We start from the raw sequence: 22,848 nt of genomic DNA, 5'->3' as shown, positions 1-22,848 counted from the left end.
TGTGCAGAGAATGTCTTGTGCACGTGTGTATGGTTCTTGTGGGTGACATATTTGGTTTTGCCAAATTTCCTTCGAGACAAGTTTTTTTTATTTTTTTTAATTTCATTTTTTTCTTATCAGTTACATTTTATTAACTCTGTATCCCAGCCGTGTCCCGATCCCTCATTCCCTCCCAGTCCCTCCCTCCCTCCCTCATCTCCACTGTGCCCCTTTCCAAGTCCACTGATGGGGGGGACCTCCTCCCCTTTCATCCGATCCTGTTTTATCAGGTATCTTCAGGACTGGCTGCAAAGTCCTCCTCTGTGGCCTAACAGGACTGCTCCTCCCTTAGGGGTGGGGAGGCCAAAGAGCCAGTCATTGAGTTCCTGTTAGAAATAGTCCTTATTCCCCTCACTTCGAGACAAGTTCTTAAGCAGCCCAGGCTGGCCTGGATTTACATACCCGAGTTTAGCCTTCAACCACTGATCTTTCTTTCTCTATTCCCCAAGTGCTGGAATTACAGATGCATCTACCACACCAACCTCATATTGTTTTTTTTTCTTTCAAAAATATTTTAAAAATAACTTACTTGTAATAAGTAATATTTATTTATTTATTGTATAGGCATGTACATACAGTTCAGAAGACACATGTGCAGTTCAGAAAACAATTTTCAGGAGTCAGATTTCTTTTTCAGTGTGGATTCTGGATATGAAACAAAGGTTTTCAGGCTTGGTGGAAAGCGCCTTTATCTGCTAAGCCATCTCCTTAGCCTACAGTGTTTCTTAAAACATTTTTAAGGTGTTCCTCTCCATCCTCTATGGGTTATTATGTGTCCACACATTTCTCTTTAGTCTGTACTACCTTTGTTCCTTGGATTGGATAGTCCTTATTTTTAATTTTTACTTTTTAAATTTTTTTGAGACAGGGTTTCTCTGTATAGCCTTAGTTGTCCTGGAACTCACTCTGTAGGCCAGCTGGCCTTGAACTCACAAGAGATCCATCTGCCTCTACTTTCCAGGAGCTGGAATTAAAGGCATGTGCCACCGCCCAGCTGAAATAGTCCTTACTGACCTATCTTCACATGGTAATTTTTTTTCTTCTGTCTGCTCAAATCTGCTGAACTCTAGTGAACCCCGAGTTCCTGGAACCCTGAGTTCCTTGCATATATTCCTCCTCTGATCACTTCATTTTCTGGTGAGGCACCATCCTTTTGTCTCCTCATTCTTCAGACATGTAGTTTCTTGCATTTGTTTAAACACATTGCAGTCGCGGATTTAAGGGCATTTGTACTTCCTTAGAAAGTTTCCACTGACTGTTTTTGGCCCCCCACTGACTAGCATATGGCCCACATTTTATTTTATTTTGTTTTATTTTATTTTATTTTATTTTATTTTATTTTATTTTATTTTATTTTATTTTGTGTGTGTGCCTCATGACTTGGGGGTTAAAAACCTAATACAGTATGACAATTCTATAAACAAGCTTCTTCTTCTTCCCCACAGGCTTTGTTGCTGCTTTCCTGGATTAACTGTAATAATTAAAAGGCATATTCTTTGAAGTCTCTGCCTAGTTGGTTTATGTGATTACTTAGCAGGTAAATCAGTATTTCTTTAAGTACTTTGGACCAATTAATCCCCTACTCATCACACGTAGAAACAATACCAGGGTACCAGGACTTCTGTAGATCCTTTGCAGAAATGCGCAAGGCCTCCTCATTCACATCTTCTATGTCCCCCAAACATTCAAGTTTGTTTCTGGATTTTCCTTTGTTTTGTCATCGTCTGTCTCTAGAGGTAACACAGGCTCAGGCAGCTGCAATGAAAATGTTTAACAAACACAATAGACATTGATTTCTCAGGACCCAGACAGGTCACACTGTAGCAGTTTTCCGGAATAAGATATTTCTTTCTCCTGTGGAGGTCATAGGTTCTCACTGCTGTTGTGATCCCAAGGCTGCAGTATGATTTCCTTCATGTTTATACTTGTTAGTTGCTCTTACTATGAGGATGTAAGAAATGGAGCCTTACAGTCCCATGTGTAACACATTAAACGTCTGTTAAACCTGAGTTTTTTGGATTACTCTCTTGAGGTCAAGTCGATAACCATTTCTGAAGATGCCTTTTCCTCTGTATATTCATTTAGACAAAGTATTTCTTTTTATAGTAAATTTGTCTAGGAGTTCCAGAATAATAAATAAGTTAGGACTTCCTGGATAGTTCCCATTTTTGTGACCCAACTGTTTTGTAGGTAAATGATGCCCCTAACTTCTTATCTCTGTTATTACATGTTTCACTTCATTTATATGTTCAGCCTTTAACAAAACTGTCCGGAGGTAACTAGAATTCTTTATGTGGAAACTCATTAAAATGGGACTCTTGTATGGCCTGTAACTGTTTACAGATCATTTATTCAAAAATATGAGAGTTATCTTGCATGCTAAGAATAGCCATCACAAATCAATACTCATACTGCTCTTAGTGGTTTATAGTCCATGCAGAAAATTATCAGCAATGCTCAACTGAAACTTCGTTATGTAAGATGAACAAAAGTAACATGGTGGCAGGGTCTTTATCAAGGAGACTACTTAAGGTCAGACTGCCAGTGAAGACACTGAGGAAAGCAACTTTAAATTTATGTGAAGGGAAGTAGACAAGTTCTCCGTGTTCCGGCTTTATTTAGTCTACTTTTCCTACTCAACCACTCCCTTTCAAAGAGCTGCTGGCAAAACTCCAAGTCTGTGAGCTAGGTAGAGAGAAACTAGGATGGGAACAAGAGGACTATCAAGCCACTTGAACAGTGAAAGAATGGGCAAATAGCAAATATACCTGACACAGTGTGTGAACTGTCCAAATTAACTGTTCCCACATTCAACTTGTTCGTAGCAAGAGACAAACAAAACATATTACAAGTACACTAACATAAAAGGTTTATTGAATAAATACATGTGCTGTTAATATAAAATTAATTAAGCAGAAAGGACATTCTATGATTTAAAACAAACAAACAAACAAACAACAAAAAACAAAAGCCAGCCTCTACGGTCTGCCTCTACAGTGGGTAATCCAGATGGGACCCGTCACTGCAGGAACCTGTATTCTCTGCATCTGCCTGAGGTTTTTAAGATAATTCAAAAGCCTCTGAGGACTGCCCTCTGCGTAAGGACCATCTATAGAGGGGATGGACAGTGCAGAGTCCACGTGGTGGCAACACAGCTGCAAGGCTGCTTCTGTTTTCATCTGAACCGTGAAAACACTTTGTACGTTAAGGCACAGAAGACACCACTGAATAAGTTAGCAGAGCTGTACTTCAGATCCCTAACTTCCCCTCATTGGTTTGCTCAAAGTAGAAAACTTAAAAGTTCTTTTTCCTACGTAAGCCATCAAAACTAAAAGTTATCATTCTGAGAACTCAAAGTATCTTCTAGCTTCAGGACACTGGAGCATGCTTTGATGGCAACTCAGTTCTGCCCAGGCCGGGCACAGAAGGAAGTACAACCAGGATCACTGGACCTTCTCTCCTTTCCAGTGTGGAGAGAGCTACTGGAGGATTCAGATGGCGCAGGCGGGCACTGCATCTGAATTCATTGGCGCCAGCTTTTGTGACTGTATCATTGGGCATCCTACTGAGGTGTTACACTCATTTATTAGGGGACTGTACCCTTATCCGTACCCAATTTGCCTAATTGCTTAAGAAAAGCATCTCATTAAATAAAAAAACACACTCAACAGATTGAGTATGTGGGTGCAAATCCAAGATGTTTAGGTTGTTGGTGAAAAGTCACTGACATGACACAATTTCAGCAAGAAAATCTCCTTCATAGATTTTAACATAAGCCCTTCAGTGGACCTAATTAAAAAGACACTTAAGAAACAATCTGAAACCCTGGCCAAGCAACTAGTTTTAATAAGATATTATCTGCTTTTCTCCTGCAACTAAAATGCCACCCTTGCATGTTTTATGTGCATGTATGTTCATATGTGTGACATATACATAAGCTTTCTCCCAAACCTGCACACTAGTGGAAAAAGACTTAGAAACAGGATTAAGAGAAACAGGATTAAGAGGAAGGTGTCAGCAAACAGGAGATGGAGGTTACACACTCCATCACAACTGTACATGGTTCATTACACACTGAGGCACGCTTTCATCTGCTAGACAGGAGGAGAGTGTGACAGGAACTCTGGGTACTCGTCATAGGCACTTTGGTATGTTTGGCCACATAAACTTCCCATACGCTGTTTAGTTTCAGGAAGCATGTGAAAGGAACTACTCCAACTTTGATTACAAAGCTGTATTTTCCTGCTGTAAGTGTACATAGTTTTAAATGATCTCATAGCTGAGAAGCCCTTTTCATCCTGCAGCTTAAAATGCACACTGAAAAATATCTTTATACATTTGTGCAAATTTTGTTTACTGACATGCATAGCTTATAATACTGTGATTTAGCCTCACCTCACAAGAGGTTTGGGGACTCTTACACATGTAAAACATGCTTCTCATAATCTAAAAAGAAAAGGATTACAAAATAAAAATTGTATAATACTATCCTAATATTAACATCTGGCATGACATAAAATGAGGGTATCCAGAAAATGGCAAGACTGACAGCTCTGTTTCTGGCCCTGGGCAGGATCTGTCTGTCATGTGGGGTCCCTTGTATCAGGGGACGCACAGAAAGCCCTCCCCACAGGTGTGTATCCTGTGTGATGGATATAGAACCAGCTTCTCCCACCAAGAGCAAGTGCAGCATCAGTCTTTAGCACAACACCCTTTGTACTCTTCCATCCTATTTAGGATGGAAGTTAAGAGTTAGGGTGAAGTCCACTTCACCCTAACAATAGAGCTGTCTTTATATGGTTAGAAACACTGACAAAACAAGCCAGGCTTGCATCACTCTGGACAACACCTTATTCCCCATGACTGAAAACTAGTTCCTATGCTTTGGGCAAAGTGTAAAGTATGCATCTCTTTTTCCCTAGATAGGGTCTTGCTGTGTAGCACAAGCTGGCCTTTAACTCTTGGTCTTCCTGCCTTGGCCTCTCCTATATCTTGGGATTACAGATGTGAGGTACCACACCTGGCATGTTTATCTCTGTACTATTCCATGGATCTGTTAGAACAAACAATTACAAATAAACAGCACAGTATTTTCCTATGTAATAAATTTCAGATGAGCATACTGTGATTCATGAGCCTTGACAATACTCTTAGTATTGTCCATTACTCAGTTATACAATTTTTAAATAAGCCGTTCACTGATTTCTCACTGTCTCTTCCTATTTATAATAATGTTAATAACTTGAACACTTTCTTTTATCATTCATACCAGACATAAATATCCTAATACTTAATGATTTTTTCATTTTTCCCTTAAGAAAGTCATACCACACAGTTGATCTATGAGAACTTTTTGCTGAAAAGCTGAAAGTGATTATTTGTCAAAAATTTAATGTCTTAGGAGAAAGTATTTCCTTGGTACATTTTCTTCTCTATGCAAACCAGCATGTAGACATTATAAAAACAGAGTCTATTTACACGGTGCAGGGCACCCCGGGATGCAGGGCAGGACAAAACGAGCAAGTCCAGGTGCCTGTTTTCCAGCCCGTGCGGCTGGCAGCGTCCCACACTGCACACTGCTGAACAGTGCAGCGCCCGGCAGAGCACTGGAGGGAACAGGGAATTTAACAATGATATTGGCCACATTTTCCTATGATGCCTACCATTTATAAAATTCTTAAGGTATGTATAACTCAATACTTAATATTATAAAAATAGCATTGGTACATCTGCGAGAAGGCGTGTTCAATGTTGAGGTGGCACGATCCATTGGAGAAACAGGCCTACGTCCAGCGTAGCTACGTTATCACCTGCGGCCTTGTTCCATCTTCTGTGAGGTCGTACCTGAGAAGGCACAGAAAAGCACAACAGATGTGGGTCAGGCTTTGGGGTGGTGAACAGGACTGGGTTTCTCTGAGGACTGCCTGCAGCCTGGGATAAGGCACTCACCACTGGGTCCAGCCCTTGGCGAGCTCTTCAGATGCCAGAGCAACCAGCACCTGTGGGTTAAAAGAAGGAACTTGTGAAAATCGCTCAGTAATTCCACTCACCACTCCTACTTCTCTAATTTCTTATCTTAATTTAACAATATGGAACCCTCCTGTTTTGAGGTTCTCACGTTAAAAGTCTTTTCAACCTTTGCGTAGCTGAGCATATCAAAGAGATTCTTCTTGTATCTGATAGTATTACAATTATTACGAAACACATGCAGAGACTGTGTTGACTGTAAAAGGCTCATGTTTTAAAAGCTTGGTTTGTCAACTAGCTGGGCTTCTTTCTCAAAAGTGCCAGATCCTGAACGCTCTGATGTAATCAGTGGGCTAGTCCAATGGTGGCTTCACTGCCATGATGGCAATGGCAGGGTGAAACCTGCTAAAGGAAGCAGGTCACTAGGGATATGTTCTGGAAGCTACACTTTCTCTGCTCTCTGGCCACCGGGAGGTGGGCGGCTCGGGTATGCTCCCCACGATAATCTGCCTTGCCAATGGCCCAGAAATAACAGTGCCATGTGCCCCATGCACGGAGACTTCGGAATCAGGAGACAAAACTAAACCTCCTCTCCTTTAAACTGGTGCGCTTAGGCATTTTTCATGGCCTGGGTGATAGAGATTTTTCACTTCTGCTGCTGACAAAGTGGCACCTACAACTCAAAACCCCTTTCCCTATATAAACCTCTGTATACTGTGAGAGAGTAAATAAACCAAAGTTAGATGAGATGGAAAAGAAAAAAGAAAATGTGGAGAGAGAAAGCCAACAACATGCTAAAGGAAGCACATGATTAGCTGAGTGGTGGCCGGTGGCCGTTTGAGGATATTTTCCTTCCAGTGCAGTACTGAGCAGTTTTTAAAAGTTTTAGAAACAAACAAACGCCCAACCTGTCTTCAACTGCAAGCTCCTGACGTTAGCATGAGTAATAAGCCAATAGCATGAATGCATGGAAACAGCTATGTCCTGATGACTTAGTCAATGCGATAAACAAGCATTAGCCAGAGCGAGCTTCCCCCTTCCCACTTAAGTAAGCTCTGATGCACACTGCACTTCAGGCAAGTGTCTACTTTTACAATGCGCAGGACACAAAGACTTAAAAACTTACTTTGCCAAGAAGCCCTTTGTCTTTGGACAAGAAGCCACCACTGTTCTTCACCGCCACATCCAGGGTTCTCCTCTGCACTTCAGGCAGTGAGACACTGAAATCGAAGCTGCAGTGGAAATATGGCTATGTCAGCTCTCTATAGTTAGCATCGTCTGTTAACTAAAACAGCATATTTATTTCTGAGATCATGCCAAATGCTGCTTTTTCTTGTTCCCTTTTTGGTGCTTACCTGGCTGACCTTAGTTTAACTAAAATCACTTCATGACAACAGGGAGGGAGAGGCGCCCTTAAGGAAGACAAAGAAGTGGGCCAACAGACACAGACACTATTCAGCTGTTACTGCTTTCTCAAAACTACCGGATACTATACTGCCAGACAACCATGAGGTGGGGCAGTATGCGGCCTGGTGGGCATCTCTGGGGTACCCACAGGCAACGTGGCCCATCAGACTGAGCATGACCACAGAGGTAGCTTCTATTAAGGTGGCCAGTCATGATTTGCAAAATTATATCTCCACCAATTTTAGAAACTGCTTTAGAAAAATAGCTCTTCTCAAAAATGTGTATTTTATGTTATTAACTTACACTATAAAATAAAAAATTTAAATGTATGCTTAAATTCTGTTCAATTTAAAATCCAGTATCAGTATATATTACCTAGTGCATCAAAATTCTTCAGAATCATCAATAATTTGACCTTTATGGTGGCGGCACACACCTTTAATCCCAGTACTTGGGAGGTAGGGGCATGTAGATCTCTGAGTTCGAGGCCAGCCTGATGTACAGAATGTGTCTCAGGACAGCTAGGACTATACAGAGAAACCCTGCCTTGAAAAACCAAACCAACCAACCAACCACCAACCAAATTAATTAACTCTGTAGGCCAGCCTGGTCTACAGAGTTCCAGAATGGCCAGAACTACACAGAGAAACCCTGTCTCGAAAAACAAAAAAACAAACAACAAAAGACCTTTAGTGATCAGTCTCCCTGAACAGCAGTATACCATGGCCAGACCGTGGCTAACAGCGCTGCCTGAAAGTCACATGCTGACTTATTTAACAAGCAACATGTGCTGGAATATGCTAGAGAATCCCATTTCTCAACAGTGTACTAGCTCCACAGGCCTTTTCGTGCCTGCTCTAACCGATCACTTCATCCAGGTAGCCTCTTAGCTAAACCAAGTGTCCACTTTACCTCTGATCAAACACAGGGTTCAGTGTCTTCTTTGACACGTGGGTTTTCCTTCTTCCTGATCGTCTCTTGTCTGGCAATAAATACATGCGGACATATGGATCAGAGCCATCTTCCGAGAAGGCAATGAGGTTTCTTTTAATACAAACCAGAGAACACTAGACATTAGAATTAAAAAAAACAAATAAAAATTACACCATATTCAAATATTTATCAAGTTTTGATTTCACATTATCTGAACCCTAAGGAGTAACACACTTCAAATTTCCCACAGTATGTTTCTGAATCACCAGCTGCTGGCATCACTTTAAAACTTCCCTTTTAGCAATTTTGCCAGAGTAACTTTTGCCTTTACAATCTAAGACCAGCCTGTGGGCGGACATTCACAGCCCTTGCTCTATGCTTCTAACACACTTTCTCACAGACTTCTATGGCTTTACTCACAGGACACATAAGCAACGGCCCTGTGAGGCAAACCTGGTCCTTCTGTTAATAAGACCTTGAGTGGCGACACTGGTTCCTTCGGAAGCACCTCCAGTCACAGCTTCTGCAAAGGGTCAACCTCCTCCCGGAACCCTCCCTGAACCTGTCCCCTGCTCTTTCCCTAGCATGCCTGTATAAGCCAAGCACATCACCCATAACACGGGCAGGCAGCAGGCTGTCGTTAGAGCCATCGGAGCAGCCTCTGCCGTGCCCACCTGGCACCAGTCACTGTCTCAGCAAGGTCCCCATCATCCCTCACTGAACTAAACTGTGTACATTCAGGACCTTGTAGGGGTCAATGCCACCAGTTCCTTTTACCCATGGTTTCAAAAGACTTTTTATAAGCTCAAAATTTATATTTTAAGTACTACTGGCACAGTAATGGGGAGGGGGCAATACAAAATGGAAATAACCAGGAGTGCAGTGGCAGGCAGCCTCACCTGCAGGAGTGCACGACCACAATGAGCTTGTTCCTCTGGGAGCTGTGCCGGATAGTGAGCTGGATCTGCCCCAGAGGAGACTGTCCCAGGGTCGTCCCACTGTGGAAACAGCATAATGTCACCACCTCTGCCCCAGGTTCAAAAAGGTGTGGTGTACTATGTATACACCAAGACAATGTCCACTCATTTAGACAGAATGGGACCTAACTGCCCACGATCTTCATCATGACTTGAAACTTCTGAATATGTACCCAAGTTGAAACTACTTCACTTGAGGGTCAGTGTCCCTTAACTGTTCACAAATGACAGCTTCCCCGTGAGCACTCAAGGTACAAATGAGACTCAGAGCTCTCCCCAGGACAGACATAATCCTGTGGTCAAAACTCAAGCCTGCAGCTAGGCAAATGCTCTAACAGTGCACTCTACCCCAGCCTCAAGCTGCTTCTGTTCCCACAGCGCTGCACATGAGGAAGCATGCAAACCAAGGGTGAACACAGTCAGAGGAGCCTCAGAGACATGGGCATGGCAATGCTGCATCTCCAAGTACTTTTATAACCACTGCCTCTCCCTTTATTTCCTTGTAACTGGACACACCTCTTAACAAAAGATGAATAGTTTTGAAGGTTGATTTTTACAATTACCACCGGAAGTGGTGATGTCTGAAGCATATGGTGACTATTATAATAAATCAGGATAAATATCCAAAGAAAGCCAGGGGAGATGTGGTAATGAGGGCTGTACTCTGCAATGGAGAGAGGGCAAGCCTCTGCCAAGCCTGTGCGGCTGACACAGTGTGCAGCACATCAGTGTCCACCCCTGCAGGACTCTGTCCCTGGCATGAACCGAGTACATGGTGTCTACACGGCTCAAGTCACTACCCTTTCCCACCTGCAAGACCTCTTATTTCACTACTGTTCCTCTAACACATCCAAGCTCCTACAAAACAGCAAGTATCACTGTAAAGTCAAAGACTCAACGAGCAAAGTAACAGCAGAACTCAAATGTCTTCCCGCTAAGTTAAGATCCTATCTCCCTCCTGTGGTGTGTGGGACGAACGCTCTGATAAACAATGATGTGATCACTAGTTACTTTTCAAGTTGCCGCAGCCTTTGCCTCAGCTCCTGAGTAGCAATGGGCAGTGATATGTCTGAGGCAATGCTTGGAGTGGGTTCCTTGGCTGAGATGTGGCTTGGAGAGGCCAAGAGGCTGGAGGAGCTCCTGCCCAGGTCACACTGCCCAAGAGGGCTGGCCTCGGGGGGCTGGGGCCTCTCCTCCATGACAGGCTGATCGACTCCCTTGACTGGCGTTGATGGAGCAGTGTTGCTACCGGCGGTGCCTGGTGATGCAGACATCTGAGATTTGACAGGTATTTTCCTCCCTTCTTTGGAGACGGAGGGCCGCTTTACTTGAGCTGAGTGCTGGTAGTCCGCAGGCCTTTCTTGCTTTTCCAGATGGAGCACCTGGAGGGGAAGGGACGACATCTTCATGCACGAGCAGCCTTAGGGTCCATCTGTGCCCAACTTCAGCTATGCAGTTACCACACAGTGCACCATGGAACACGTATGTCAGGGCTGCGCTCAGCAGGACACTCTGCAGTTACTAATCAAAGCTACACCAAACATCTTCATTTCATAGACTCCCCTCAGTCTTCATTGTAAGCAAAAGGGCTCTACAACTGGCGGACAGGCCATTATTTTACCTGTGTCTTGATCATGTGCAAGAAGAACATTTCCATAGCACCTTGAGCAGACTAAGTATTTATTTTAATTTAAAAAAAAAAGTTCATTCTTAGAGCTGGAATATAGTTTAGTGGTAGAACACCAGTCTAGCACGTGTGAGGCTATTGGTTCAAACCCCAGTGCAGAAACAAAAGGCTGGCTCTTTATTATATACTTGATATATAATTATATACCACACACACACACACACACACACACACACACACACACTTTATATATAATTCCGTTTGGTATTATAGGTTTTTTTTTGTTTGTTTGTTTTGTTTTTCAAGACAGGGTTTCTCTGTGTAGCCTTGACTGTCCTATACTTGATTTGTAGCCCAGGCTGGCCTCAAACACACAGAGATCTGCCTGCCTCTGCCTCTGTCTCCCCGACTGCTGGGATTACAGGCATGGCACTACCACGCCTGGCTGAATACTTTTAATTAATAATACACAGACTTTTTTTCTGGACCCTCCTGGACAGTCAATCAATCTGGAAGGCCTGTTCAGAATGGAGTCTAGACTGGACTCCCATAACTTGTTACAGCTGCTCCCCTCCAACTGTCAGCATGCTGACAGGGCTGACCCGTCACGTCACCTGACCCAGGGCTGTGTACGGCATACTAGTTGGGGCTGAGGTATAGCTGTGTTCTTCCCTCCCTCTATGGCTTCCTGCTAAGAACTATGTAGTACCCGTAGGGCAATCTTCATTTTTAAGGTGCTGTTTGGACCCGAGTTGGTGAGCTGGAACCGTTGGTTTATAGTCATGTTGTCACTCATGAGCAGCTGACTGAGTGGGATCCTCAGGCTCCCCAGAGAACACTGATGCTGCTCATCTTTGACCTGAAAAATGCAGAGCAGAAAACACTGAGCACCAAGGGAAACAAAAAGGAACTAGAAAAAATGTAGCATGGTCCACAGATTGGCTTCAAAAATATATCAGCATAAAACACAACACAACACATTTCATATATTATTTAAGTAGTAAGTCTAAAACTTTTACAGGACCTCTCAGGGAAATAAAGCAGTATTTCTGTCAGAGGTTCCTGTCCTTTCCTTGTCACAAAATCATAATGAGCACAACAAAGGACATCTTGTTTTATAAATCTACTGTGAGAAATTCCAGTTAAGAACAGTCTAGGAGCTCAGTAGTTAAGAGCACTTGTTCTTGCAGAGGACCCACACTTCTTCCTAGAAGACACGGTGGCTCCGTAACTCTAATTGCTGGGAACCCAAGGACCTCTTCTGACCCATGGGTCCCAGATATTCACTAACTACATGGACATTCATGCAAGCAAAAACACTCACACCCAGAAATTAAATCTTAAAAAAAAAAAAAAAAGTAACAGTCTACAAAAAACTAATGGTCAGAAGAAAGTATCTTTTACACTCTGAAATCATATGGTATATACTGATAGTAATGTACAAATTTTCTACTGAAAACACTTATTCATGGAGAAAAGGCATTTTTTAAGTGCCTTAAGGCCTTCTCTGTTTAAAGTCTATACAGTTGCTTTGAAAATTTACAGTATTTCCTTTAAATACATGATATTTGTTTTTCACAAATAATAGTTTTCAGCACTGCCTCTGTTATAAGAACTACTCCCATCATATGGTTGTTCAAAATAGTTTGATTAAAGAAAGAGCCCTGGACAAAATGAACATACTTCTTGAAAGGCATCAATACTGCAGTTCATAAACAAGAAATAGCTGGCCCACACAGAGCAAGAGCTGTTGATAGAAGTGAGTTTATAAAAACGTAAACACCTCCTCAAAATGAAAAAAAGCAAGTGATAAAAGGCAAAATGCAAAACAGTTCTGTACAGACTCTTCCAGAAAATACAAGAGGAACAAATGCTCCCTAACTCACTCAGGAGGCTATCATTACCTTGACATCAAAACAGAAAAAAGGTATTAAAAAGAAGCCAGAGTACAAATCAGCAACTTTCATGAGTAACTAAGAAGGAAGAATGTTTTTCTCTTTTCCTGTTTACCTACTTTGCATGTGTGTGCACTCGAGTACGTGTATTCTATGTGCAGAAACGCTCAAAGGACAGCAGAGGGAACTGGATCCTCTGGAACTCAAATTAGAGGCAGTTGGGAGCTGCCATGTGAGTGGCAGGAACAGAATCCAGGTCTTCTACGAGGCCAAATCTCCAGACCCAAGAAGCAAGGGTCTTAACATGCTGGATACATATAATGATGATCAAGCCTGAGTGGGACTTATCCCCTGTGGTGGTCTGAATAAAAACGGCCCCCATAGGACCACAGGTAGTGGCACTGTTAGGAGGAAGTGTGAGTCCCTCTCTTCCTGCTGCCTGCTGCTCTGGATGTAGGACTCTCAGCTCCTCTTCAGCACCACGCCCTCCTGTGTGCCACCACGCTTTTCACCATGATAATAGACTAACCTTTCAGTCATGTCCAATTAAATGTTTTCTGTTATAAGTAAGAGTTTGCTGTGGCCACGGTGTCTCTTCACAGCAATAAAACCCTAACTAAGACATCCCCAAATAAAATACTGTGTTCAAGGTATTCTAGTATTAACTGTGAAAAACAAAATAAAAGTTTGCAGTACTTAACATGTGAAAATCGACAATGTGCAGTTGAAAAACGATATTGTCATCTCAACACACATAGAAAAAAGCCTGTAGGGAAAGTCAGCTTCTTGTGACGACAAAGCAGTTTGCCTTCAAAGAGAAGGAAGAAAGTATCTCTTGGGAGACCAGATCTGTGTACTACTTCTGTATAATAAAAGAAGGGTGAACAGGGAGGCTAGCCAAGAAAAACTGAAAAACAAAAGCATCCTATTGGTATGAAATTATTACTAAAGATAACATGACTTCCCCCACATAAAATCCTAAAATAGTCACAGAATATCCAGTGGAACAAGAAAGCAGCCCTGGCATGGTGGCACAGACCTATAATCTCAGCACTAAACTGGCCAAGCAGTAGAATTGTAAATTCAAGACAATGTGAGAAAATTGACTGCCCCCTTCCATAAGCAAAGAACAACAAAAAAAGAATAAGCTATTTTTAGTGGGGTTGTATGAGATTATGTCACTATAAAGACTCACTCCGTATTCTCATTCCCCCACACCCCATTTTTGAGGTGCTCAACTGGACCAGAACTTGCTGAGTAGACTAGGCTAGCAGCTTAGGACCCAAGGACCTAGCCCTCTCCATAACTCTAGGGCTGGGACTGTGAGTTGATGCCGCCAAGCCTGGCTTTCCACACAGGTCCTGGGGGTCAAGAGTCAGCTCTCAAGCTTGCACAGCAGGCACTGCATTGCTGGCTCCATTTCCTTAGTCTCCTGCTGGTTTCAGGGCTGTTTGTTTTGTTTTGAGGTGGGGTCTTGTTACTTGGTAACCCAAGCTAGTCTTGAATTTATGATCCTCCTGCCCTGCCTTCCTAAATGCTGAGATCACAGGAATCCACTACAATTGCTGGATATGTTTATGTATATTAGTAAAAAAAGGCCAAAAATACAAGATTAGGAACCATTTAATGACTGGAAACACTGGTATAGCTCTTCCCTGGAATGAACAAGCTCCTATCTTCAATTCACGTAGGGAAATAAAGTAAGATCATTCACAATATAATGAAAAAGTATGAAGTGATAGGAATAAGTCTGACATAGGTGCCAGATCCATACTGAACATAGAACGCTATAAAGCAGTGCCGAGAGAAATAAAAGACTACTACATCAAATAAAATAATGTAATGTCTCTATGCATTGGAATCTTTCCTGTTGTGGACATGTCAATTCTACCCACTGGTTCTACAACGTCGATGGAGTCAAAAGTATAGGTTCTCTGCATAAATCTACAATTGATACTAAAATTCATATGGAACCATGAGAAGTAAGTCTGAAGGCTCCCACCAGCTGGTTTTGCGATATTCAAGCACAGCAGCAAAGACAGCAGTGCTGGCAGACTGGTAGCACAGAACCTAGGGCACAGTCACTCCCGCATGGGCACCCTGGTCCTGACATTCCACAAAGTCACTAACTTCAAAGCAGAGTAAAGATAATTCTCAACAATGTGCTGACAATTCTGAAAAAGAATCACGGCCCTTTCCTGACAATAACTGAAGACTAACTTGATACATACCTAAACGTCAGATGGCTGCACTGGCCAGTCTGCATCACCTTGATATACAGACTAGAGTCATCTGAAAGGAGGGGACCTTACCTGAGAAAATGCCCCCACAGGAACTAACTGTAAGGAAATTAATTAGTGATGATCAGGGCGGGCTCAGCCCACTGTGGTAGGGCCATCCCTGGATGGTGGTCCTGGGTTCTAAGAAAGCAGGCTGAGCAAGCCATGGGGAGCAAGACAGTAAGCAGCACCTTCCACGGTCTCTGCACCAGCTCTTGCCTCCAGGATCCTTCCCTGTCCTGACTTCCTTCAATAATGAACAGGAACATGGAAGTGTAAGACAAAAAACCCTTTCCTCCCCTTTCCTCCCCAACTTGTTTTTTGGTCCTGGTGTTCAGCTGTAGCAATAAAAACCCCACTAAGACAGTGGGTTTGGGAACGCTGTGCGTCACAGGGGAACCAGAAGATTCCCTTATGCTGACTGTAGGCAAGGGTTGCAGGGTACTGTGTACTCAATTAAAACCTGTGAATGTGCGTAATTTATATCAACCACATTTCAAAATATAGCCACAAAATGCAATAAAATACCTCAACTTCAAGGTCCTGGCGCTTGGGGTTATGAATGAAGAAAGTGAAATTTTCCTCCCACACAGGTTCACTAGTTTTGTACCGAATCTGTAAGAGAAAGTCCAATATTAATTCTCCAGTATTGTCTATAGAGGAGCACCACTGACTCAAGGCTTACTCACATAATGTGCATACAAGCAGAGTGGTTAAACCTAAATACATATATATCTACTGAGTGACCTATGGTTATCTTAGGAAGCACAGAAATACTCCAAAGGTGAAGCATAAGCTTTGTGAGGTGCATTAGGAAAGCAGTTGGCACAAAATCCATGCCTGCTTGCCAAGAGACCAAAGACCTCCTCTCCTCTACTGTCTTCAGTCCTCATTTAACAGTGGCTTACAACTGTGAGCAATTTCTAAATTCCCACCCCCATCAGAAAAGAGGAACACACAACAATACCTCCTTTGAATTCTTAAGTCTGTGTTTGCTGAATTTGAAGTACAATGTGTTAACTTTAAAACTAAATAATTATTAAGTACTTAAAAGCTTTGGAAGTCATTCCATATCTCTCCCCATGAAATCAAACAAAAGCATATCATTATGGTATTGTTTGTATTATTTAAAAATGTTAACTATATCTGTACTTGTGAAATGACTGTTTTATATGGAAGCATGTATACATATCACACACCTGGATACCACCTGCTGGCGATAGTGACAAACGGTACTACATGGAGAAAATCTCAGAGAGCCATCAAACTCTTACCTTACTCTCTTGAGCCTTGTGACCGACTGACATCTGGACAAGAGGATTTGGGTTGCTGTTTATTTTCTTCCCTGACTATCCAAAAACAAAAGCAGATAAAATAAGTAAACACACTTTGAAATGGGTTCCACTAAAAATGAAGCTACGGTTGCTATCAGGAGTCATTTCTATTTACCTCTGATACATGAGACACAGGAAACATGAAAACAAAGTAGAAAACAACTGGAAGCCAATCCTGGGCCATCATCATTCCTCACGACATAAACTGAGAAGACTTCTAATTATATACTTTTTTTTTTTTTGAGTGACAGGGTCTGACAACACTACTTGGCTAGTGTGGAACTCCATGGCACCAGTGATTCTCCCACATAAGCCTCCAAAGTGGTGGTGACTACAGGTACAAGCCCGTGTCAGGCTACATACAAGTTTGAAATGTCAAATGTTTTACTTTAAGCTACTTTGGGAAGGGCAATCTTTTAAAAGTTTAAAACTTTAACATTAACTATAGTTCTCAAAACTGACTTATAAGGATATCAAAAAAGTAACTGCAATGAATAGAAATAAATACAAAAGAATACAAATCAAAAGAATGCTAACTCAGAATGTCACCATTCAGAATGTCAACCCAGCTACAGTATAAAAGATCACAATTTCAGGTGCACAGCTTTACCCTGAACGTACCCCACCCTGTTTAAGTAAACAGTTATCAGACAGTGGATATTGCTTACCGGCTTCTAAGTAATTATCACCAGAAGAATAAATGTCAGTTTAGAATTGCATGGAATTAAGCAAATATAAATGATTTAAAAATTCATAAACAGGAAAAACATGACAAGAAGCATACTTTAGCAGACAGCTGATAGAAGAAAACATAGTAACACACAACGGATATGTGACATGAGGTTTATTTGTAACTTAGCCCCACAAAGATGCAGTTAAATGTGTTAATGTAAATTAGAATGTTACAAAAAAGTATTTTAGTTAAATAATTTTAGAGTCAGTCCTCAATACTGCAGCAATGACAGAAATGTGTCCAAATCATTTGATTATTCAAAAAAAATATGACTAACCCAAACCTACTGTGATAATCTATTTTCTGGTTCATCTTTTTGATGTGAATGAATTCTGTAAAACGAAATAAATACCATTAAGAATATCAAAGCCAATTAATTTTTTGTAAACTCATTTATTTCTTTTTTCTGAAATATTAGGATTCCAAATCTGAGGTGAGCATAAGTCCTCTGGGAATAAGGATGCAGCCTCCACTTCTCCCTCCTGGCTAGCTAGGAGACTCTGACCTTAAGGGAGGGCATGCACAACTATTCTTAGGTATGAGGTTCAAGCTACTAAGGAGAACTTGAACAGCTGCAGGGCATAAAATCACACTGATTTCAGACACATCTACCTTGTATCATTTTTGTTTGTTATCTATCTATCTATCTATCTATCTATCTATCTATCTATCTATCTATCTATCTATCTATTTTTTGAGGCAGGATTTCTCTGAGTAGCCCTGGCTGTCCTGAAATTTATTTATAGACCAGGCTGGCCTTGAACTCAGAGATCTGCCTGCCTCTGCTTCCCAAGCGCTGAGATTAAAGGGGTGTGCCACCACGCCTGGCCTCTACCTTGGGTCTTGGATACATGAATTTATTTCTAACTGATATTAAGGCTATTCCTGTGAAAATGGGACCATTCAGTTTTAAGGATTTAATTATATGGTGCCATTCCTTCCAATATTAAAAAAAAAAAAAATAGAATGAAGTTTATAATTGACAACACTAAAAACCTGCCTCTTAACAATTTGCAGGTGTCACTGCCTTAATTGATTTATTGCACATATATGTATGTATGTGAATGGCACACTGTTGAATTTAATGACATATAGAAATGATCCCTGAATATATAATCTTACACTGTTGAATTTAAATTTCATTTCCTTAACTCTTGACTACTGAGACCTAGGTTTCATCAGTCTGAGCCTCAGGTTCCAAGTCTACAAAAGAGGCACAATACCATTTTTAGAACTTGTTAGGATTAAGTGATCTGATGTTTACCAAATAGGTACAGCACATCTATTTATATAGCTATTAAGTATTTATGTACAATATTTTAATTTATTTACTAATCCAATAGAGAAGGTACTGTTTCCACCCCGTAAGTAGGACAGATTAACTATCATCTTTGCATCACAATGCTGCTACGTGACCCCAGAGCCTTCCAGCCTGACCTCTGCGCTCTGCTGGCCAACAACACAGCAGACGAATGGTGGGCAGCGTGTGGCAAAGGCCCTTCTCCTACATCGCGTTAGGGCCCAACTATGCTGGGAGGCATAGCTGCGTCAACCACGCGTGCCAGCACTCTCTGGCATGATGCTCTCTATACCTACACCGTTATCTCCTTACTACAGGGCAAAGCGAGGCCTGCACACATCGTCTTAGACAAGTCATGACAACCTCCTTCATTTTAGAAAGTTAACTTACTTTGCTAGATGAAATGGATTAAAATATTCCCGTTAGTTAGAATTTCTAGAATATTCTTAAGGCAATTCTATTTACAATGCCCTGCCTCTCACTTAATTAAGATTAAGAAATATCAACAATTTAGCCAGAGAACACAAGCTATCATCTTGGATAAGAAGTGGAGCTTAGTTTTCAATATACCTCATTTGATAAAATTTGAACCTTCTGGAAAGATCTATCACCCAAGCACCAAAGCCACAAGGTTGATTCAGTGAGGCCCTCCTCAACATATTGGAAGAGGCAATTCCTTAAGTATGCACTCAACAGTTTGCAAGATGCATTTTGAAATCACAAGATAAAAATCTGGTCAAGATTTTAAATAGAACTTTTAAGTTGCTAATCACAAATTCAAATTCAAAGAAAACACAGTATTTTACTGGCTTTGAGAGACAGAACAAAATCTAAATTTTCATATTGGAATTTTTTAAATTTAACTGTGGTTGATATAATGTCTTCTAAATACAGATTCTGGGAAAACAAAAGTAGGATTTCTTCTGCTGTCCGATCATCATCTAGGGCGGGAGGGAACTGCCCACACACTTAGGAAAGCCAAAGTAGCATCTTTCAATATGTCGTGATTAGCAGCCACAAGGGACCCTCCGTTTACCTTTAAAGCTCTCTGAACTGTAGACTTCTTCAAGACACCGGGGTTAAAGTCTAATGGGTTACTCTTTCAGGTCAGAAGAAAATGAATACACCAAGGGTTAATACAACATGCAATGAGGAGTTTATGTACGGTTAATGACACAGGAATTCATGAGAATAAACAAATACTTAAACCAGACCAAAATCATATAAACTGACAGATTTGCCTTTGTGCTCAAGAACCATGGTGACTGCCAATCTAAAACATCATGACACACTTCCTCACTCTTGGTAAGCCTTCACTTCCTCACCTCTGACTATCCCTGTCAGTAGGAATCAAGAGTGTGACTTGAGGAAAGAAAGGCTCTGCTTACTCTCCTTTCCCTGAGACCCTAATGTCACTAACAATTAGAGGTTTAATATGAAGCACAGCAGAGGCCATGCTCTCCACACTGCTGGAGTGGGTCCTGCTTATGGAAGCTGTCACCACTGCCTATGCCGCAGAGACCTGCTTCTCGGTACAGCATCATCCAGTGATGGAGCCCATCTCTCTGGTGAACGCTCTGTCCTTCTCAGGTGTGGAAGCACAGGCCAACAAGATCTTCTCAAGAGTTTCCCATGGACTCAAATACATCGCACTATTCTAGGGTGTATCTCTCTCTCTGACTGAATATTTTAAGTTTGCTCTTTCTAAAATAAAAAAAAAAAATTTGCTTTGGAAGCTTACAGGATTAACATTTGAGGTTAAATGTTTTGGGGTTTTGTTGTTGTAATAATTTAAAATGATGTGTTAGATTTGATTCTTCTTTTTGTTGTTGTTGTTTGTTTTTTTCAAAACAGGGTTTCATTGTGTAGCCTTGGCTGCCCGGACTCACTCTGTAGAACAGGCTGGCCTTGAACTCATAGAGATCAGCTCACATCTGCCTCCCTGAGTGCTCGGATTGCAAGCATGTGACACCAACCCTAGCTAGATTTAATTCTTACTTTTTTACTTTTTGTCTTAGTGTTTTATAAATCAGAAGATGTACGAAAGAAGATAGTAGCTTCCCAGGCTCCTATGGTTGGAGGCAGGTGAGAAGGTAAGCACCAGGCTGGGCTCCTGCTATACTGTGTGGGTCTAATCTAGACTGTTCTAACAGGAAGAGCTACAGGGCTCCCTGAAGACTCAGAACCTACTGTCTCTATTTCTGGATGAAGCCTGGACCAGATATTCTCTGAAAGTTCCAATAGTGCATTTTTCTCCCCAGAGACAGCCTGACTGCTCCTGCTATTACAAGGGCCTTTCCTGAAGTGCACACTAGATAGAACAGCTGAACAAAATGTACTTGTTATCTCAGCAGGCATCGGTTATCAAGAAACAAAGATAACAGTGGTACTGTGAATCATGAAAGCAGAAACAGTGGTGAGGTCACAGAAAACTGCACAGCATGAGGGTGGGAAGACTAGTTACTGAAATAGTTGGGGCAGATGTGTAGGTACAAAGTTCAGAAGTCAGGTACTGTGTACCATGGGGGTTGTCATGGTGTACTCCTGGGCCTCTTGATCATTGGAGACAGCAGCCGTCCTCCCCCCCACCCCCCGCCATCAAGAACCATGCCCTAAGGATACAGGTCACTTGAGAATGGTTGTCTAGCATGTGGGGAGCCTTGCATTCACCTCATAAACTTGGAACTGTGGTCTATCCTATGATCCCTGCACTTGCAAGTAGAAGAAGGATGATCGTAAGTTCAGTGGTTTTTCTCAGCTACAGAAAGTGTTTCCTGACAGCCTGGGATATAAGAGACCCTGTCTCAAACAAACAAAATCTATCTTTGCCCCTAAGAGTCTACTCAGTGGTAGCTGTTACACTGTCATGTTTTTATATGTAAGGTAGGCACCATGTGAACACCACCCATCTCAGACCATCTTCAGTTACAGAATTAAGACAGCATGAGCAGTGAATATTCTACAGTGATGAGATCTCAGAGCTCTACTCTTAGTCACTATGTCCTTTGCACTGTCTTCATTTTCTAACCTGTGAACTATCTATGACTGCTAGGGATAATGAGGCGCCTGTACCATGTAGATTCCTGACAGCCCCTGTGGCTACTCAAAGTGCTCAACACACACAAGTTACAAAGTAAGCCTAATACTCTAATGTCGGCTGCTATAGTCAGAGAACACATTCAAGCTGAAACTGAAGAAGGGAAAAATTGAGCCTGCTTTAAAAAGAAGTTATTTCCAATAGAGAGGAAAAAATGGAGTTGAAACTGGGGGAAATAGGTGGGACTAGCTGAATAGGAAAGTAAAAAAGCTAGGGACTAGAACCATTTATAAAAATGCTTTTCATGTAGGAAAAGATCGAAAAGCTGATATGACATTACACTGGAAACCAGTGAGTAAACAGTAAATGTATGTACGCTACTCCACAGAATATTTTATGTGGTGTGCATACCTTAATCATAAAGCTCAGCATGACTTTGGCAATGAAGAGAATGAAATCTGAGAGCTGACCATTGATGTCAGAACTACAAAGCAACTAAAAAAAATACAACTCAAAAATAGTTTCTTTGTGCCAACAAACAAACAAACAAAAAAACAAGAAAAAGAAAAAGGAAAGAAAAAAAAAGCAGTTGTACATTAGGAAGGGACAGACCGACACAATTACACAGAAGATTGGCCTTATTGTTTATATAACTTTTTGATGACATTTTCCTTCAGGAACAGAAGCAGAAAGCATTTTCTAAATAGTGATGGCATCTATTGGCATTATCATTCTAAGGGCCTTCCTTCTGACTTTTTAGGTTTTGAGACAGTGTCACAATAACGAAAGAGGAAAGGTTCCTACCTAAACTGCCAGTTATCAGAGGACAACCCTCTATGCCAGCAACCTTTTGACTTTTAAAAAGGCCTGAAGCAGTTCTGAGTGCAGAGGCAGAGACATCAATATGCTGCTTATTACTAGTGTGACTTGCCTGTCCTTCAGGGTACTGTTTTTCCTTGTCTATAAAATGGTGCTAAACACTTGTTTTTAAAGTACGATGCCCCACAGCCCTTCCTTGAGAGGCCTTAAGAAATCTGACTAATTACAGTACAAATCTGAAGTGTGATCCCACACACTAATTAGCAGACTAGTAGGTCTTGATGTAGTTTTCTATGACCCCAGAGGAAAGGAACCCAGCAGCTCCCAGAGTACCCTGAACAGCACCAGGCAATGGGATCAGAGAGAATGCAATCAAAACAAGATGTTCAATTATTTACTTCAGAGAACTCTAAAGGAGTTCCTAGAAAGAAATAAATCATGGACCGGCTGCAGCTTTCTTCTTCTCCAGAGGCTCTGGCTGGGCCATGTGGCAGAAGCAGG

General features: G+C 41.6%; 1 protein-coding gene across 2 annotated transcripts in view; it reads right to left on the bottom strand.

Moving 5' to 3' along the window:
- Positions 1-2,891: 2,891 nt before the first annotated feature.
- The window catches only part of Esyt2 (extended synaptotagmin 2), a 71,593-nt gene continuing 51,636 nt past the window's right edge, over positions 2,892-22,848 (bottom strand). The window contains exons 14-23 of one of the 2 annotated variants that reach the window (XM_021653074.2): positions 19,528-19,590; positions 16,399-16,473; positions 15,653-15,739; positions 11,660-11,809; positions 10,335-10,705; positions 9,246-9,344; positions 8,326-8,457; positions 7,133-7,238; positions 5,989-6,038; positions 2,892-5,883 (exon numbers count right to left, since the gene is read on the bottom strand). In XM_021653074.2, coding sequence (XP_021508749.1) covers positions 5,838-5,883; positions 5,989-6,038; positions 7,133-7,238; positions 8,326-8,457; positions 9,246-9,344; positions 10,335-10,705; positions 11,660-11,809; positions 15,653-15,739; positions 16,399-16,473; positions 19,528-19,590 — 1,179 coding nt within the window. In that variant the 3' untranslated portion in view covers positions 2,892-5,837. The remainder of the gene's footprint in view (positions 5,884-5,988; positions 6,039-7,132; positions 7,239-8,325; positions 8,458-9,245; positions 9,345-10,334; positions 10,706-11,659; positions 11,810-15,652; positions 15,740-16,398; positions 16,474-19,527; positions 19,591-22,848) is intronic. The other variant, XM_021653075.2, reaches the window with a different exon arrangement.

The sequence above is a fragment of the Meriones unguiculatus genome, chromosome 7, assembly GCF_030254825.1.
Source record: "Meriones unguiculatus strain TT.TT164.6M chromosome 7, Bangor_MerUng_6.1, whole genome shotgun sequence".
NCBI classification, from domain to species: domain Eukaryota; kingdom Metazoa; phylum Chordata; class Mammalia; order Rodentia; family Muridae; genus Meriones; species Meriones unguiculatus.
The sequence above is the reverse complement of the archived record's forward strand: the minus strand, read 5'-3'. Positions and strand labels throughout refer to the sequence as shown.